The sequence below is a fragment of the Aotus nancymaae genome, unplaced genomic scaffold (assembly GCF_030222135.1).
Source record: "Aotus nancymaae isolate 86718 unplaced genomic scaffold, 86718_ANA_hifiasm-v0.15.2.pri h1tg000007l, whole genome shotgun sequence".
NCBI classification, from domain to species: domain Eukaryota; kingdom Metazoa; phylum Chordata; class Mammalia; order Primates; family Aotidae; genus Aotus; species Aotus nancymaae.
Window position 1 is genome coordinate 40,111,929 of NW_026988418.1, and position 21,073 is coordinate 40,133,001.

The 21,073-nt window shown below is 40.6% G+C and overlaps 1 protein-coding gene across 1 annotated transcript in view; it reads right to left on the reverse strand.

Moving 5' to 3' along the window:
* PIGK (phosphatidylinositol glycan anchor biosynthesis class K) overlaps positions 1-21,073 on the reverse strand; it is a 134,484-nt gene that overhangs the window by 98,649 nt on the left and 14,762 nt on the right. The window contains exon 3 of the mRNA XM_012442760.2: positions 20,918-21,009. Within this exon, the coding sequence (XP_012298183.1) occupies positions 20,918-21,009 (92 nt within the window). The remainder of the gene's footprint in view (positions 1-20,917; positions 21,010-21,073) is intronic.

Consider the following 21,073-nt stretch of genomic DNA (forward strand, 5'->3'; position numbering starts at 1 on the left):
GACGTCTCCTTCCTCAGGGTAGTGAGGAGAAAACTCCGCTATCCCAAGCTCTTGTGGTAGGCCTAACGGCTGTCAGGAAATCCCACAAACATCCAGGGACTTAATTATCTCTTTGTGATGCTGCGCTTCAGTGGTTACATTCCATTTCTACTTTCAAGTTCTGCTTCTGCACCTGGTTCCTCTTTTGCTTAGAAGATAAGAATTAGTAATAGCAACATAAATCGTAGTGGCCTTGTTATTTCTTGACAAGTATGAAAAAAGTGCTGACGCCTTAGGTTTCCTCCTAGCCTCGGCTTCTTCAAAGTCTTGGGCCCCTGTCTCCAAGACACGTGATTTACCTGACCCTATCACTGACCACAATTACCTCATCCTACCTACCCTTCCCCTGCTTTGTACTCAATAAAAGTCAGTGTCCAGGTACCTGGGGCCACTGCCGGACTCCGCACTTTGGTTGGCAGTGGACCCCTGGGCCCAAACTCTGCTTTGTCTTTCTTGGTGTCTTGTGTCTTTTATTTCCACAGTTTCTCATCTCCATATCTGCAGAGAGGGAGTTACGGGACCCTGTAGGGTTGGACCCTGTAGGGCTGGACCCTACAAGCTGAAAGATGGATTAAAAGATGGCCCACTGTGAGCCAGCTGGAAATCCCTGATTTCCCTTAGTTTAATGTAGAGGAAAGGATCCAAAAGCTTAGGGAGATTGGGATAGCATAGTGGATTAGTCACTTTAGACCTACTCATCCCAGTGGGGAGGGTCCAGAAGATATATCCTTGACTGATGCCTTGTGAAATAGATTTGTGAGGTTAGCACCTGTATCTCTGAAGAGCCCTGCAATTGCTCTTCTCTGTATGTCAGATCTAATAGCGGGAACTGCAGTCACTCAACTACAAAATTTAAATATGGTAGGAATAATTGGATCCCAAGGTGGCTAGGGCCAAGTGGCAGCACTCAACCATCAAAGGAAAGGTGGGCGTAGCTACCATAATAGACAGCAGAGACAAAGCAGCAATCAGAATAGTTTGACTCATGTAGAGCTCTGGTATTGGTGTTCCTAGAAGTGAAATTGATAGGAAACCTACTGCATTTCTACTTAATTTATACAAGCAAGCAGAAAATTTCAAGGTCAAATGAACAAAAGACTAATTTGAATTATAAAAACAGAATCATGGCCCTTCAATTAATTTCCAGACTTGAGCCAGTTTACAGACCTAGAACCCCTGGAATGAAGGGAAGGACAGATCCCTTGAGGAAGGAACCCACAACATAATCAACAGTTCATGCAGTGAATCTTTATCCTATCCTTCCCCAAGGAGACCTCCAGCCTTTTACCAGGGTAATTGTGCATTGTGGAAAGGGATATGATCAAACATTTCAAGAACTACTGGACACTGGCTCTGAGCTGAAGTTGACTCCAAGGGACCCAAAATGTCATTGTGGTCCTCCAGTTAAAGTAGAGGCTCATGCAGGACAGGTCATTAATGGAGTTATAGCTCAGATCTGACTTATAGTGTGTCCAGTGGATCCCCAGACTCATCCTGTAGTCATTTCCCCAGTGCCAGAATGCATAATTGGCATAGACATTCTTAACAGCTGGCAGAACCCCCACACTGGCTCCCTGACTGGTAGGGTGAGGGCCATTATGGTGGAAAAAATACAGAATAAATCTTAAAATACATTTAGGAATAAAATACATTAGTCCTAAAAACAAAGCTCCCTAATAAGATCTTATTTGATTGTCCTTTGCTTCTTTTCTTTAGATATCCTGTACAGTGAAAAGTTGACAGGTTAGGTAAATTAAGTTCTGATTAATATAGGTTTTACTTTCCAAAAACAAACCTGAATTTCATGATTTGAAGACTTAGAGATAGATACCATTTTAAATATGTGAGTTAAGAGACAGATGTAAGGATTTAACATCAGGGTACCTTTTACTGAATTGAGTAACTTCCCACTCATGCTCAGGCCAAATTCTTAGAAACCATTAATATAAAACTCTGTGAAATATCTTTGCTCCAAAGAAAGCAAATTCTTTTCACGAATGTTAATTTCACTTATCCTTTTAACTTCCTTTAAAGAGTCAGATATAACATGACAGAGTAAGAACAGTTTCCATCAGACTGTTATCTGATAGTGTGGCATGAGTGTACATGTGTGTGTTTGTGTGTGTGTTCCTCCTTTGGTCTTTCTAGTGACAACTCAGGTATCAGGATATGAGAATTACAATGGATGACCTTTGCTTAGAAGCCTCATGCTACACTGGAGTTTGTGTCTTATGTAGCAACTCCATAAATATAGTTTTCAGGGTGTCTAAAAGGAACAGACTCAAGTACAAGAATCATTGCACTCAGGAAAGCCCAAAGATATGCCTTTCTCTTCAGTCATTCATCATATATTTGTCCTACTCTAGTTGTAGTCATCTAATGAATAAGGGAACATTTTTACCATAAGCAACATTGTTTGCTTTATCATATTTCCAAGGGAACAAAGGGAACAAAAATCAAATTCTTACACAGAAGGAAAGAGCTTTGTTAACCCTTTACTGTATTTTAATATTTATTCTATTTTTTTTTTTTTTTTTTTTTTTTTGAGACAGAATCTTGCTCTGTCACCAGGCTGGAGTGTAGTGGCACGATCTCGGCTTACTGCAACCTCCACCTCCCAGGTGCAAGTGATTCTCCTGCTTCATCCTCCCAAGTAGCTGGGACTACAGGCATGCACCACCACACCCACAATTTATGTATTTTTAGTAGAGATGAGGTTTCACCACGTTGGCCAGGATGGTCTCAATCTCTTGACCTTGTGATCCACCCGCCTTGGCCTCCCAAAGTGCAGGGAGTATGGGCATGAGCCACTGTGCCCAGCCTAGTTATTATTTTTAATTGCAAGGAATCTCTATAAAACTAGATCAAGAAAGAAGGAAATACCTTTCTGGACATAGGCCCTGGCAAAGATTTCATGATGCAGATACCAAAAGCAACTGCAACAAAAACAAAAATTGATGAATCTGACCTAATTAAAATAACGAGCTCCTACACAGGAAAAGAAACCATCAGCAGAGTAAATAGACAATCTACAGACTGGGAGAAAATGTCTGCAAACTATGCATCTGACAAAGTTTTAAAGCTCCAGAATCTGTAAGGTGCTTTAAAAAATTAATGAGCAAAAAATAAACAACCTTATTTAAAACTGGGCAAAGGACATGAACAGACACTTCTCAATAGAAGACAGCCAACAAACAGAAAAAAATGCTCACTAATCATTAGAGAAATGCAAATCAAAACCACAGGAAGATACCATCTCAGGCTGGTTAGAATGACCATTATGAAAGTCAAAAAAGAACAGATGCTGGCAGGGTTGTGGAGAAAAGGGAATGTTTATACATTGCTGGTGGGAATGTCAATTAATCCAGCCACTGTGAAAAGCAGTTTGGAGATTTCTCAAAGAACTTAAACTACCACTCAACCTAGCAATCCCATTACTAGGCACATACCCAAAGGAATATAAGTCACTTTACTTTGTTATTATATAAGGTATATATATAATAGCAACCTTGGTGCCCATAAACAGTGGACTGGATAAAGAAAATGTGGTACATATACACCATGAAGTACTACACAGCCATTAAAAAAAAAGGTATGCCCTTTGCAGCAACACAGATGAAGCTAGAGGCCATTATCCTACCTAAGTGAATTAACGCAGGAATTGAAAACCAAATGCCACATGTTCTCACTTATAAGTGGGAACTAAACATTGGATACACAGGAACACAAAGAAGGAAACAACAAACACTAGAACCTACAGTGGGTGGAGGGTGGTGATCAAATAACTATCTTTTGGGTACTATGTTTATTATCTGGGTGACAAAACAATTTGTACACCAAACCTTGTGACATACAATTTACCCATATAACAAATCTGTCTATGTACCTCCTGAACCTAAAAGTTGGAAAGAAAAAAAAGAAAGAAAAATGACTATTAAAAATGGCACACAGTTTTACGAAAATTCAAGAATAAGGCCTTACAGAGATTAAAACTCAAAAGTAGTTCTAGATATATCAACATAACAATTGGTGGAACTTCATGGGCTCCGGTATTTTGCCACTAATGTGTTAATGTGACTAGTTATTCTGCAAACATCTGCTTCTTTCTCCTTTCCTTGCTAATAGGCTTATTATTCTTGTGTAGTCTGTATGCAAGTCATCACTAAAAATGGCTTTACTTTTTATGACCTTTCACATATATAGAATATATAGACTCTAGATAGATAGATAGATAGATAGATAGATAGATACATATGTATTTAAATTATATGTACATATAATTTTGACTTTTATTTTGCATTCAGGGTATACATATGCAGGTTTGCTACATGGGTATATTGTATAATGCTGAGGTTTGGGGTACAAATGATCCTGTCACCCAGGTACTAAGCATAGTATTCAATAGGCAGTTTTTCAGCCTTTGCCATCCCCCTCAACTCTAGAGGTCCCCAGTGTTTATTATTCCCATATTTATGTGCATGTATACTAAATGTTCAGCTCTCACACTTACAAGTAAGAACATTGTAGTATTTGGTTTTCTGTTCCTGTATTAATTCACTTAGGACAATGGCCTCCAGCTGTATCCATCTTGCTGCAAAGGACATGATTTTGTTCTTTTCATGGCTGCATAGTGTTCCATGTACCACATTTTCTTTATCCAATCTACCATTGATGGGCATGTAGGTTGATTCCATGCCTTTGCTAATGTAAACAGTGCTGCAATGAAAAGATGAGTGCATGTGTTTTAAAGGAAGAACAATTTGTATTCCTTTGGGTAGGCACCCAATAATGGGACTTCTGGGTCAAAATGGTAGTTTAAGTTCGTTGAGAAATCTCTAAACTGTTTTCCATAGTAACTGAACTACTTTACATTCCTGCCAACAATGTAAAGGCACTCCCTTTTCTCTGCAACCTTGCCAACATCTGTTATTTTTTGACTTTTTAATAATTGTCATTCTGACTGGTGTGAGATGGTATCTCACTGTGGTTTTGATTTACATTTCTCTAATGATTAGCGATGTTGAGCATTTTTTCATGTTTGTTGGCTGTTTGTATGCCTTTTTTTGAAAAAGTGTTTTTATATGTCCTCTGCCGAGTTTTTAATGAGATTATTTGGTTTTTGCTTGTTAGGTTGTTTAAGTTCCTTATAGATTCTGGTATTAGACCTTTATCAGATGCATAGTTTGCAGACATTTTCTCCCATTCTGTAGGTTGTCTGTTTACTCTGTTGATAATTTCTTTTCCTGTGCAGAAGCTCTTTATTTTAATTAGGTCCCATCAGGCAACTTATATTTTTATTGCAATTGCTTTTGAGGACTTAGCTATGAATTATTTGCCAAGGCCAGCATCCAGAATAGTATTTCCTAAGTCTTCTTCTAGAATGTTTAGTTGGAAATCTTACATTTAAATCTTTAATCCATCTTGACTTAATTTTTGTATATGCTTTTTTATAATCTTTCTTATGATAATTAACGCTCTCACAGTAATAATAAAACTAGTATTTGATTTCAATAAAGTAATGCCAAATCAGTTAATGCTAAACCAATGCAATCAACATAATTAGAAAACATGATAGGCTGATTCAGGAGATTGTATAATGAAGCAAAGGAGAACGAAGCTGGAAATTACAGTTAGGCCAGCCAACCAACAATACTCACCCCCTTTAAGTATTGTCACAGATGAGAGAACTAGGGCCAAGAGAGATTAATTTTTTCAAAGATAAAAAACTAATAGTGACATTCTCAGGCTATTTTCAGGTTTATTGAAGGCCTGATGATATACAAAGAAGTAAAACATGTAAACATGAACCTCAGGCACAGAGAAGAATCGTCTTATGTCATAATAGGTAGAACTTCAGGTGACTAATGACTATTCTGAATTTCTCTGGCCTGTCTGATTTCTTAATCTCTGCAGGCTGAGCCAACTGCTGAACTTCACAATCACCACAGTGAGAAACAAGGGAAGTAGAGGGGCACTGCAGCCACTCATATCCTCATCACATATATCCTTTGTATTATTTCTTTGTTGTTTTGATAGTAATCTGAGCAAAAGCAACTTAAGTAAAGTCATCATTCTTGCCCATCTCTGGAGCAAGGCTTTGTGGTCTGGTCTAACTCACTAACAGAACCACAATTTAAACTAAAGTAGTCTGATTCTGGGGCCTATATTCTGAAACACTATTAACTGCCTCCCACCTAAGTTACCACATTCTTAAATTTACACAATTCTTGAAAGTACCTAAATTTTAAACTAGTTTATGATTTATTTTAAAGCAACCATTAAATAAAGTTATTTAACAAAGCCATTACAGGAAACCAAGTTATTGCACATTATGACATAAATACTAGATATAAGACATCAATATGTTCACCTTATTCGAAATACCAAAGTGAAAATGAAAATAGTTTGCTGAGTTATCCTCAAATTGAAATAAATAGCTCTAAAGAAAGCTTATTACAGGAAAAAGCTCTGAAGATAGGCTACTGTAATTTTGGTAACATTATTAGATTATTTAATAGTAAATCAAATAAAAATTACCATGCAAACATCAACTTCATAAAGCATATCAGTATTTATCTTTATTTTCAGTGAATTGCTTTCATTTATCCATTTTATTATTTCATTTATTTACACTGATGAATTCAGCAACATAGTGTAATAAAATCACAAAGCAGACACAGTGGCTCACATCTATAATCTCAACACTTTGTGTGGCTGAGGTGTGCGGATCACAAGGTCAAGAGATCGAGACCATCCTGGCTGAAATGGTGAAACCCTGTCTCTACTAAAAATACAAAAATTAGCTGGGCGTGGTGGCACGCATCTATAGTACCAGCTACTCCAGAGGCTAAGGCAGGAGAATCGTTTGAACCTGGGAGGCAGAGGCTGCAGTTAGCCAAAATCACACCACTGCACTCCAGCCTGGAGACAGAGGGAGACTCCATCTCAAAAAAAATATATATACACACACACACACACACACACACACACACACACATAAAGATAGTAAAGACATTGTGGTATTGGTGAAGGAATAAGCATCTTTCTCTTCAGTATCTCAAAATCTCCCTATCTATTTACAAATCAATAAAGAAATTTCCCCTATGCTCCTTAAAACCCACTCATGGTCTTGTATATATATGTATATGCATATATGTACATATATATGTATATATATATATTTTTGTGGGTATACATATGTATATATAGTATACATATGTGTGTGTATGTGTGTGTGTATACACATACACACACACATACACACACATATATATATAATCACAATACCCATTTCAAGTATGAGGTCTGCCACTATGCAGTTGCTGACTGCAAACATCACTTTACCTCTCAAGAATATACTTGTCTCATATATAAAATAAATAATTTATCTGCACTATTAGTTTTGAGGTCTTTAAAGATTAATTTGATTCCAAATTTTTTAAATATAAAAATCTTTTGAAGATTAAAAAATGTTTTAAAGGTACAAAGATTTGAAAGGAAGAAAACTCACTGTGTGAAGGTTTTATGGCTATCAAAAATAAAAATTTATAGTCAATTATTAAAACTAATAGGAGTTTAGCAAGTTGCTGGAACAATATATAAAAATCAACTGCATACACAGCAACAAAAGTTAGAAAATGTATTTTTGGAAAAGTGCCATTTACAATAACAACAAAAAATAAGAAAACTTTAAAAAGCTACCAAAGATGTTTATGGAGAAAAATTTAAAAATTATAAAACTTGAATGTTATTAAACCTATAATTAAACAGATATATCTGTTCATAAATTGAAAGATTTAATACCAAAGAAGCCCCTCCTCTCTAAATTGATCTATAAACTCACTGTAATGCAAATGAGAATCCCAACAGGGATTAAGAACTAGACAAACCAATTCCAAAATTAATATGGAAGAACAAGACCCAAGAATAGGCAAGACCATTCTAAAAAAGAATAAAGTCAAGGAAATCAAGTTAACAGACATAAAGATGGTAACAATAGTAAAGACATTGTGGTATTGGTGAAGGAATAATCATCTTTCGCTTCAGCATCTCAAAATCTCCCTATCTATTTACAAATCAATAAAGAAATTTCCCCTATGCTTCATAAAACCCACTCATAGTCTTGTAAGACTTGCAAATTGGTCCTACTTCTGATCTAAACATAAAAGCACGAAGGTGATGGCCAAAATTCTCCTTTTAACTTGTCACTATTCTCCTCAGAACACATTTCAACTTCCTAACTATTCTAAATGTTTCTCTATTCAAGATATTATACACTTCTCCACTAGGAACATCATGTAGAGTGACAGATCAGCTGCCAATATGTGAATAAAATGACAGATTGTTCAGAATATATAAGTATCCTTATTTAAACATTATTATTTATATTTTTAAGAAGTATATGAGAAAAAAAGTGTTGAGAAGTGACAGGAGACAAGAGAAAGACATTCAAAGGCATGAGTTAAAATTATCTTCACAATAACTATGATTGTACAAATTGCAAATTATTTATAAAACATATTACAAGACTGAAAAAAATCCTTTTGTTCATAAAAAATAAGACAAAAATCATAAAATATTATTGACATATTAAAATAACATTAAATAGTAATATAATAAATGTAAAATATGTATATTTAGAAATTTTAATAAATTAATTATTATGGCTTAAAATCAGTCACCTCCCTATACAGAGCAATGTATGAAGTTCTACACAGAGAAACAAAGGAACAAAAGATATTTTGATAAAAAAGAACACAATATATTCTAGGTGTTCTAGGTTCCAGAGCATTTATTTATACCACGGTGATTTTCTCCCCAAGAATTACAACAGTTGATATTTACGTAACATTTACAATTAGAAAATTCTTTTAATATATATTATCTAATTTCATTCGTATGACACTCTATAGAGATTGGTATAATTATGTGCACTCATCACTGAAGCACCTTATTAAATTCTAGGTGTGCTAAATCATCAAAAACGGAAATGAAAGTAACCAAATATTATGTAGTTGTCACAACTAATGAACAAATGAAAGTAGTGAGTTGGAATTAATAAAGTAGTAGTTAAGGCCTAAAGGCTGGATGAAAATTTTGGATTTGTTAAAAACGCGACAGTTACTGCAGGTTCTTAATTGTGGGAGTGAAAAGATGAAAGCAGTGCCTGAGAAACAATTCTAACAGTTATGTGTGGGATGAGTTGGAGGGGGAAAGGGATTAGAAGCAGGGAATAAACAGCTACAAAGCTGCTGAAGCACAGAAGCATGTACCATAGCTGTAATATATACTGAAGTACATGAATATTGAAGAAGCATGAAGTACATGAAGCATTAAATAATAATGTCTTAGACAAAAGTAAAAATAAAAATATGAAAAAGAAAATGAGAAAATCAGAGAAGCATTCTTACATTTAATATTAACTGTTTCACACACACCCTAGTCACCACATTCAACATATATACACTTTAGAATTTAATAAGATATTTAATGAGTGTGCATAATTATACTAATATCTATAGATTCTCATAAGAATAAAATGAGACAATGTATTTTAAAAGAATTCACTAGTTATAAATGTTACATAAATATTAATCGTAATTTCTTGGGGAAAAGACAGCTGTGCTATAATAGAAATGGTCTAGCCATAAAGTCAGAAGATCTGAAATCAAATTGTGGTCCTATTTTTAATTATTAATATTTAATTGACCTTAAGCAATTCATTTAACTACTCTGAGCAAACATTTTTACTATTTTTAAAAATGTATGAAAAATGGGAAAAAATAATGTCTCATAAAGGCCTCAGGAATACATAAAATAATTCATTATAAAATTCCTAACATAGTCTCTGAATTATGGTGGACAGTGAATGTGTTACAGGAGAGGGAGAGAGATCTATAATGGCTGTTGTTACTGAACAAAAAGTCACAAGTATTTTTTAAAAAGCATTTTAAGGAATTACTATGCAGTAAGATTGCTGAATAGCTTATTAATGCTCCACTTCAGACAGTGTTCTCTTATGTATAAGGACAAATCCACAGCAACATAAAGAGCAACAGTAAAAGCTATATGACCAATATGATTTAAAAAACAACAATAACAACAATTAGTGACTTTTTCTACTTACAGAAACATTACCAGAATTTACATAACTGACCAAATAGCTCCTACTTGTAATTCTAATATTTATTAACTGTGAAATAAGTTAAAAGGGACAAAGGACAAAAAGAAAACATATGCATTCTGAAGGAACTTAAATGGTAATAAGTAAGGCTGGGGGTGACTTGTTTTGAGCAAGACTCTTGCAGATTTCTGACAGAAAGAAATCAATTGAAGTGCCCTGGTAAGACTGCCCCAGCCATAGATCCCTCAAGTATAAGTTAGAAGATAGTTCATAAAAATCGACTATACTCGGACACAATGGCTCACGCCTATAATCCCAGGAGTTTGAGAGGCCAACATGGGTGGATCACTTCAGGCCAGCAGTTTGAGACCAGCCTGACCAACATGGCAAAACCCTGTCTCCATTAAAAATACAAAAACAAGCCTGTAATCCCAGCTACTCAGGAGGCTGACGCACAAGAATCATTTGAAACTGGGAGGCAGAGGTTGTAGTGAGCCAAGATCAGTCCATTGCACTCCAGCCTGGGCTATAGAGCAAGGCTCTGCCTCAAAACAAAACAAAGCAAAACAAAACAAAACAAAACAAAACAAAAAACCTCACTATAGAGCACTGTTAGCTAAGTGGGAGCTGAGAAACAAGATTAGAAGAATGTAAATAAGTGGAATTCATAAAAGTTTCCTTTCTCGTCTAGACTAACGAGGTTCTACTTAGCTATGAATAGCTAAGTATTTAGCACACTATTCATTCACTCATTCACTCTGCAACAATATATCAAGAAATGCTCTGTGAGAAATATATAGTATAACATCCAGCCATGAAGATATGACATCAACACGTGTAACAAAGTGCCAAAAGAGAAGAACAAATACCATATTTATGCAAGAAAGCAAGAAAGCTTCAGGGAATTCATGGATTTAATCTGGACATCAGAAAACAAGAGGAGAGGGAGAAAGGAAAGAACTGTAGATTAGCGACAAGTACAAAATAATGAAGGACAATACAGGGACTAAGAAGAAAATGGCTGGAGCATAAGAGATTGAAACTAAAAGAACAGAATATCAGATTTGGAATCACACTGCAAAAAAGTCTTGAATACCAGGATAAGGGATTTGAACTTTATTTTAAATACTCTAAAAAGCTTTGAGTAAGGGGAAATGAAGAACAAAAGCTTTAAATTAGGAAGATTAATCTCACATAGAACTGAAATACAGAGTAAGAAAGAAAAGTGTTAGATGGACTCAGAAAAGCTCTTGGATTTTATAGAAACAAGCATCAGACAGGGATCACTACATAAACTCACATCCACCCAACCTGCAGTAAAACTAAATCTTATATTTTAAAACATTATATAGACATTTTACTCTGTGAACTAAATCTTATGCACTCAGCCAAAAGAGAGAGTGACAGAGACAGATCACGTCTCCCAACCTAATGCTAAATGAATTTATTCCCTCGAGGAAACATGGGATGGGAGCTATGATTCTACATTCCCTCAGTCAGCCTCAATTCCCATGTGTTTCTCACAGCATGCAGAACACAATTCTAATGTTAAAGTATATTTTTTCATAAACATGGCTCTAATCATAAGTAAACCATTTATCTAGTGTTCAAATGAAGAAAATAGTAAAAGCACTGTGGTAGACCTGATGAAAGACAATACTAAACTGTAATTTATGTGCTATTTGATAAACTCTCAGGAGTAATTGTGGCTCTATGTTTGCTTCACATACTAACCTTAGAACCTAACCCCTATTTAATGCCTTTTCTTCATTTTAATTATATTAAACATATTGAAGGTAGCTAAACAGAGATTTAGTCCAAAATAATTCATTGAGGGCAGAAAATTGCCTAACAATAATGAAACATTTTAGGAAGCTAAAACTAGGCAAATAAAAACAAAATCTCCATAAGTGTAGAGAAAAAGTGTGGGTGCAAAGTACAGAAACCCCACCTGTGTGGAACTTGGATAAGAAACTGGTCATACTCAAGCTAGAAAGCACGTATGAAGGTCTTACGAGTGTTATCTTTGCATTTTTCTCTCAGAACCATGAATAACCCTTTTCCCTGAGTCAATATTTTGAAATAATATTATAAAATTCTGGCAACCTATATTAAAATGTATTTAATATCATACTAACATTTTCTAACACTGGACTAACACAATTTAGGGGATATAAATATTTTTACTTTTAAAACACAAACTGTGTTTGTTTGGCACAACTGATAAAATATTTCCAAATCATACATTTATTTATTTACCCAACACCAGCCGAGCAGAATCTTTTCTACTGATTTCTATTTGTTAAATAACAAATGATTTAAATCAGCAACTGTTTAAATCCATAATTCACCCCACAACAAAGACTTTATAAACACAGCTATAGATAAGCAATCAATAAACAGAAATAAGCTTTTAAATAACATTTTCACAAACCTAAGGACAAACCTACTAAACATAATATACAAAATACATCCTATTGCTATTGTCTATTCCTAAAAACTCCTTCCAAATCTAACTTAAATCATTTAAATGTATCTTAATGATTGACTCCTAGACGAAGATTAATTTAGCAAAGAAAAACTATTGCCAAGCCATGCGTAGTGATTCTCTAGAAGAGTATATCCAGTATAGACGCAAGAGCAGTTAAGGACCGAAAACTAACTACATAGGCCTATTTGAGAAAAACCAATGACAAATGACAAGAAGTATATCTATACACTTCATATAACAAATCAACCTCCTTCTCAGACTTAACATAATTTTAAAATAGTAATATTATCTAGTTGCCATGATTTCCAGATGAAATATGGAAATTACAGCTTTGTCAGTTACTCAGACTTAAGTGATCTATTTACATAGACTGTAATAGAACTTTGTTTCCTGAGTCATTCACTGCTTATTTTCTGTTCCTGCAGCACTTTATGTATATCTCTATTTGTTTTTACTGTAAGTACTTGAATCCTACAAAAAAAGTACTATTATTACCATGTAACAAATGAGAAACAAGTTTAGTATGGTGAAGTGGCTTAAAGAAAAATCATCACTAAAGCCAGATTTCAAAGTCATATCTAACTACACAGCTCTTTCCACACTGACTCACTGGTACTAAATAAATCAAACCTAAATAACTGAATTGACTGCAGTTTCTTGCTATAGCTGCTTTGGTAGTAGGAAAAACAAATCTATCATGGACAAAACAATGTAGAAGACATGATCTAACTGAAGGTATGGGGATACTGCCTATTACCTGAACTCACTTCCTACAAGTAAGAAAATTCCCACTTTATGAGTCTTCATGTAAGGCAAAGCCCACCTTCCTACACAGAAGCTAACAATGCCATATACTAGTTCTTCTGGTCACCCTGCAGCACAGACATGGGTGCTGCACCTAGACTTTACCGATATAACATTCCCACCAAGGCCTCTATAAGAGATAGAAACAGTGAGAAGATGGGACAGCAAAGCTGAATTTTGGCAGCAGGAGGCTGTCTGGTAGAGAACTTTTGGCCTCCTTCCCCAGTCATGCGGAAAAGGCCTAATTCCCAATAAAGGAGGCCCTTCCTCCCCCGCAGGGAGGGTCCCTTATCTCACTCTATCCTGGCCCGGCCCCGAGGCCAGCAACCTTTCCGCCCAGCAACCCCCCGAGCCAATCACCATCCGCCCCCGTAGCCTCCCGTCCCACAAGCTCCCGCCCGGCAGGTTTTCTGCCCAGCAACCAACCCAGCCAATCGCTAGATCAGCTCTCCTACCGCTTTTCTGCCCAGCAACCAACCTGGCCAATCGCTACCTGCCAGATCAGCCTTCCTACTGCCCCAGGCCCTCAGTCCCTATAAAACCGACCGAACATAGAAAGCGTGCACGATTCCTCCCTGCCCGCCGGAGTCGCCCGGAGATCCCAATAAAGTCGGTACTGGTCACCATGCTTCCTGCCTCGTGTCGGTCGAGCGCCTGCCTGCCTCCGTGGGTCGGGGTCCCACAACCGGGGTCGCACAACTGGTGCCGAAACCCGGGAGGTTCGGGCTGCTGGGCTCCCCACAGCCCCCCTCCCCCGGCGACCCCTCTGGATCTGGCTGATCTACACTCTGAGTAAGGTAGGACCGATTTTATTACTCTTTCCCTGCCTTACCTTCCCTTCCCTGTGGGGTGCACGGCAGTCCCTCCCAACTCCAACTCCACTGATCTCTCGTCAAGCGCCGGCCGGCCCGAGTACGATCCTCCAACCAGGCTCCAGGAGCCTTTTGGAAGCGCCAGACAGGGGACGCCCTCTCTGACTCTTCCTCTCTCCAATTCTCCGGGTATTTGTAGTGTTCGGGGGACGCCTCGTCCTACATTTACTCTCTCCAATTCTCCGGGTATTTGTAGTGTTTGGGGGACGCCTCTTCCTACATTTACTCGGTAGTTGGCAGGGAACCACTGCCGCGCCACCCATGGGGAACGCAGAGTCCAAAATACCCCTTAACACTCCTCTTGGGTGTTTGTTGCGAAATTTTTTCCAAATTGGGATACTCGCAAACCTTGAAACGAAAGAAACTTATTTTCTTGTCTCAAGTGGCATGGCCTCAGTACCAGCTCGATAACCAGTCACATTGGCCCCTGACTGGCACTTTCGATTTCAACATCCTTCGTGACCTTGACAATTTCTGCCGCCGTACAGGCAAAGATCGTGAGGTGCCTCATGTACTGGCTTTTTGGGATCTCCGTACCCACCCGGACCTTTGTTCCACTTGCTCTACTCATCAGGTTCTTTTAGCTCAGGTCCCTCGCAACACCTCCTCCATTATCTCCATTACCTCTCCCCCGCCTTACTCAACACAGGAAGAGCTGCCTGAACATCTGTCTCCTCCCCCTGCACTTCCTGCCTCAGAGGCCTCGCCTCGCCCTTCCCCCACTCCCTCCGCGCCTCCTCCTCTGGAGCTTTCTCTCTTTCTCCCTCTCAAAATGGTGGCCGTACCATGCCCTTAAGATGGTGGCCGCTTCTCGCTCTTAGCTTTCTCTTCCACCTAAGATGGCAGCTGGACCGCACCCTTAAGATGGCGGCAGCTTTCTATTTTTAACTCTACCATCTCCCGCTTTCTACTTTAACTCTATTTTTCTCCTTTCTTCCTAATTCTGGTGTGAGTGAGTGAGTTTATGTGTAGTCCCACGGCCTAACAGCTACAGGGGCTTGTGTGGGCCTCAACCCGCAGTTCCACGGGAACGTGTCCGGGAAGGCATCAGACTTGTCTCCCATCTGGAGGGCACCCACCCTTTGTCCGTCAGTTTTATATGTGTGCTGTCTTTATTGTAGCCTCTAATTTTGCCATGTGGCAAATAGCCCTAGCCCTATCTCTTTTTATTTTCTTCCTTATTATAATCATTATAGCCTGCAGGTTTTCTCAGCCACCCCCTCCGGGAGAGGAACTCTTCTGCCCGTATTGGGTGTAGTACTTGTTGCTATCCCTTCCTCGCCTCCGACTGACCCACAAAAGTCAACTATGGGGAACCAGAAGTCCCGCTTAGACCCCAAGTCATCATTAGGATGCCTAGCCCAAAACCTACCCAAACTAGGGCTTTCCATACAGAAAAGAAAAAAATGCCTTCTTTACCATTCCTCTACACTCTAAGTCTTACTTTCTCTTTAAAAATCCTTCAGTCAGCTTTCTCTGACTTCTCTACTCAACTCGGCTACTTTGTTTCCTCTTCCATCCCGTTCCCACTCCGCAGCCCATTCCTGTCCTAAGCTAATGGATACATTTGTTACACCTTGGGAGGGCCTGTCTAACCTTTCTCTCTCTAGCCCAGACCTTGCCTTTTTGTAAATAGGAGTTCAATAGTGACAGCAGAGGGGTAACGAAAAGTAGCCTATGCAGCCTATGCAGTAGTTACAGATTCAGCCACCCTCGAGGCACGTCGCCTCCCCAGTGGACCTACTGAATAAGGCCACCTTAACTAACCAACTCAGGCCCTCGAGATGAAGGTGACTGTTAATAATGGTGCTGGTAATGAAAGTGGTAATGATGAAGGTATGATGAAGGTATAATGAAGGTAATAAAGGTGACAGTAGTGTGTTGTAGGTGATAATGGAGGCGATGGTGGTAATGGTAAAAGTGGAGGTGATCATAATGAAGGTTATGGTAATGGTGATGATGGTAACGATAGTGATGGTAAAGGTGATGATGCTAAAGGTAGTAATGATAAAGATTATATTAATGACAGTAGTAATAATAAGGTTAATAATAAAGGTGCAACAATCCCCCCGCTTCCTCCATCTCCTAATTACAACCTAGCCTCTCCCGTTAGTGCACACACCGGCTCGCACAGTGCTCCTAGTGACGAAGCCTCCCTCCATTGCCCCCTCCGTGAGGTGGCCGGAGCAGAGGGCATTGTCCGAGTGCATGTTCCCTTCTCTCTTTCCGACCTATCGGCCATTGAGAAACGCCTAGGTTCTTTTTCCACCAACCCTACTACTTACACCAAGGAGTTCCGTTACCTTACTCAGGCATATGATTTAACCTGGCATGACACGTTCGTCATCCTATCTTCCACCCTCACCCCAGACGAGCGTGACCGGATTTTTACAGCAGCCCGGGAACACGCTAATCAGGAACATCTTACTGATAACCAGATGCCAGTAGGTGCGGAAGCGGTCCCAGAGGCCGACCCTAATTGGGACTATCAGGACGGTCGAGATGGCCGCCGCCGCCGAGACCAGATGCTATGGTGCCTCCTGGCGGGCATGCAAAACGCAGCCCAAAAGGTAGTCAATTACGATAAGTTAAGGGAAATAACTCAGGGACCTGATGAAAACCCAGCCATCTTCCTTGACCGCTTAACTAATGCTATGATCCTCCATACACGGCTGGATCCGGCCTCCTCAGTAGGAGCTACGGTCCTAGCCACCCACTTTATCTCCCAGTCGGCGGATGATATAAGGAGGAAACTTAAAAAAGCTGAGGAGGGCCCCCAGACTCCCATGCGAGACCTGGTAAACATGGCATTTAAAGTTTTTAACGGCCGAGAGGATGAGGCTGAGGCCACCCGACAGGCCCATTTAAGGCAGGAGGTTGGCTTCCAAACCCAAGCTCTTGTAGCAGCCCTGAGGCCGGCAATCTACCAAACATCTGGTGAGGGAGGTCCATCGAAACCTGTCCGAAATGCTTTAAGGGCCCCGCCTGGGTCCTGCTATAGATGTGATCAAGAGGGACATTGGGCCCGGCAGTGCCCCTGTCCTCGTCCACCTCCTGGACCTTGCCCAAACTGCAAACAGACTGGACATTGGAAGGTTGATTGCCCATCCTGGACCAAAGGCCCACTCCCCGCACCTCTATGTGAGGAGTAGGCTGGTCCGTGGAAAGCAATCCCTCCCCTTGAATTACTTGGCCTTCTGGATGACTGATGCAGCCTGGACTCGAGGACCCCCATCACCCTTGCCGAGCCCAGGGTAACACTGCAGGTAGCGGGTAAGTCCATTTCTTTTAGTGGACACGGGGGCTGCCTACTCTGTATTGCCTTCCTACTCAGGGCCTAGTACACCTTCCCAGGTCACGGTCATGGGAATTGAGGGAAGGCCTTTCTGTCCTAACCAAACTCCTCCCCTAGCCTGTGTCCTCGAGGGACATCCCTTCTCTCACTCCTTTTTAATCATACCCTCATGCTCAGTTCCCTTGCTAGGACGAGATATTCTCCAGGCTGTGGGGGCCACTCTTCAACTTACTAATCTCAAATACACGAAGTCAAACCCCTCACATACACACCTCCTACTGTCTCTCCTGAGACTACGCCCTGTCTTAACCCTTTGCTTCAACCCCCTATCCCTCCCAATATAGTCAATGCCACCCAAATCTCAAGCTCTGATGCTGCCCAAAGAGGTTGCGGTCATCCACTGTCGAGGGCACCAAGCTCAGCAGGATGCCGTTTCTCGGGGCAATGCAAGGGCAAATGCGGTAGCAAAGGCTCTAACTAGTACCAGGCCAGCTCCTGCTCTAGTTCTGTTCCTTACCGCAGCTACATCACCAATGTACTCACCATCAGGAAGACAGGACCTTATATAAAAGGGTAAAACCGAGTCTAACCAGGGCTGGATCTTCCTAAATAATATCGCCCTCCCATGGGAACAGGCTCCTACAATTATTGCCGAAATCCACCAATCCTTACATATAGGGCCCAAGGCATTGTACCACTTTATATAACCCCTCTTTTATTCACCAGGCCTACAACAGACAATTGAGCAGGTACACAAAACATGTGTCACTTGCTCTAAGGTCTCGTCTCAGGGAAGCCTAAAGCCGCAGTTTCCCACCCACCAAATTCACGGCAACCTGCCGGCTCAGGATTGGCAAATTGATTTCACCCATATGCCCACTCACAAAAAACTTCGCTACCTCCTAACCTTTATAGATACCTTTTCAGGTTGGATTGAAGCTTTCCCTACCTCTCGTGAAACAGCAGACACAGTAGCCTCCATTCTTGTTCAAGAGATCATCCCCCGCTTTGGCCTACCTGCCACCATCCAGTCAGACAACGGTCCAGCATTCATAGCCCAGGTAGTCCAGCTGGTCATCAAGTCTCTCAACATCTCCTGGAAACTACACATCCCCTACCACCCTCAGTCATCGGGTAAGGTCGAACGGGCCCACGGGATTCTCAAAGACCATTTGGCCAAACTGACCATTGAGGTAAAACTTTCTTGGCCTACTCTCCTACCTCTTGCTCTAGCCTGGATCCGAGCCACCTCACAGGAACCAACAGGCCTTAGCCCCTTTGAGCTGCTGTACGGTCGCCCTTTTCTGCTCTCAACCCCACCACCTCCTGATGCTGCTCCTTTAGAAGGATACCTCCCCTATTTCACCCTTCTCCGAAGCCTTCTTCGTGAGCACGCCAACGTCTCTCTTCCTCATCCCACACAATCTTCTGAAAACCCCCCAGCAATTTCCCCCGGAGACTCGGTTCTCATTAAAAATCTCACCCCAAAACCTCTCACTCCAAGGTAGGAAGGCCCGTACACGGTCATCCTCACCACCCCTTCTGCCATAAAAGTAGCTGAGGTCTCGTCCTGGATTCACCTTTCGCGGGTTAAAAAAGCTCTCCATGGCACCCCTCCCAGCTGGAGGGCCACCCCTACTGGCCCTCTATCTCTTAAACTTACCAAAACCTAACTCTCTCGTCAAGTAATTAGTTATGTTAATCTGTTCTCATTTACCATTCAAGTTGTCCAGGACCAGCTCAATTCCCTTGCAGAAGTCGTCTTACAGAACCGCCGAGGTCTGGACCTGCTCACGGCCGAAAAAGGAGGCCTGTGCCTCGCCCTGCCAACCGGTCGGGCACCGTCAGGGACAAAATCACAACTCTCCAGGAGAACTTGGCCAAACGACGGAAGGCTCTTCAGGATAACCCTCTGTGGAGCGGACTTAATGGACTTTTCCCCTACCTCCTTCCTCTTCTTGGACCCGTTCTCGGCCTCTGCCTAATTCTGTTTTTTTCTTACCCTGTCTCTTCCAGTTTCTTCAAAAGCAGTTCCAAGAGCTCACTAGAGCTTACTAGAGTCACCATCCATCAAGTGATGCTCCAACCGATGCCTAACCTCCATCGGCCGGAATACTGTTATACCCCTCTCCAGACGGCCTAAACTCCTACCCTCTCCCTTTCGCCGCCCCAAAGTCAGCAGGAAGTAGCCAGAAAGACTGCCGCCGCCCTTTTTCCTCTTTAAGGAGTTGGGAATGTCTGGTAGAGAACTTTTGGCCTCCTTCCCCAGTCATGCGGAAAAGGCCTAATTCCCAATAAAGGAGGCCCTTCCTCCCCCGCAGGGAGGGTCCCTTATCTCACTCTATCCTGGCCCGGCCCCGAGGCCAGCAACCTTTCCGCCCAGCAACCCCCCGAGCCAATCACCATCCGCCCCCGTAGCCTCCCGTCCCACAAGCTCCCGCCCGGCAGGTTTTCTGCCCAGCAACCAACCCAGCCAATCGCTAGATCAGCTCTCCTACCGCTTTTCTGCCCAGCAACCAACCTGGCCAATCGCTACCTGCCAGATCAGCCTTCCTACTGCCCCAGGCCCTCAGTCCCTATAAAACCGACCGAACATAGAAAGCGTGCACGATTCCTCCCTGCCCGCCGGAGTCGCCCGGAGATCCCAATAAAGTCGGTACTGGTCACCATGCTTCCTGCCTCGTGTCGGTCGAGCGCCTGCCTGCCTCCGTGGGTCGGGGTCCCACAACCGGGGTCGCACAGAGGCAATAGCAACATTAAGTTTCCAAAGGAAACAAACAGTAGCAGCTATGCAGTGGCTGAGTTTAGGCTTCAGCAATTTGCACATTATTGTCACCAGACTGTTTTAGGTCATGATTTTTAGCTATGTCTCTTCTGATATCTAGGCTTCCTTGTTCCTATATTTAAGGATACAACCTTCTAACTAATTTGGTAAGGTAATCAATATGCTTTCAATAAATCCCTTGTCTGCTTGAATCAGTCTGAATTGCCCTCCATTATCTGCAATAAAAAACCATGACTGAGTCATTTAGTAATTAAATAAATTGCACTAAATAATTATACTTCATCCAATTTTTTACCTTAGCATCTGTTCTTTTATATGATTTGTCATTATGGTCTTAAGTAACATCTAACGTATAAATAGTAGTATGCTCTAACAACAACAACAAAAAAAACTTCAAAAAAAATTTTTTTTACCTTTTTCAAACATAACACAAAAATACAAATATAATAACAATTCTCTCAGGGTTATTTTCACTGAAGTTCAAAGTTAAGCTTATAAGGCTTCTTACCTGTCAGGAATACCTAGCCTCTTGACACTTCTATAAACAGAAAGAGTATTTGCAACATGTCGATAATTAAACCAGAATCGGGATGTACACACCTAAAGTATTAAAACAAAAATACAATTTTTATGCATCAAAGTTAATCATGGAGCTGCAGAGTAT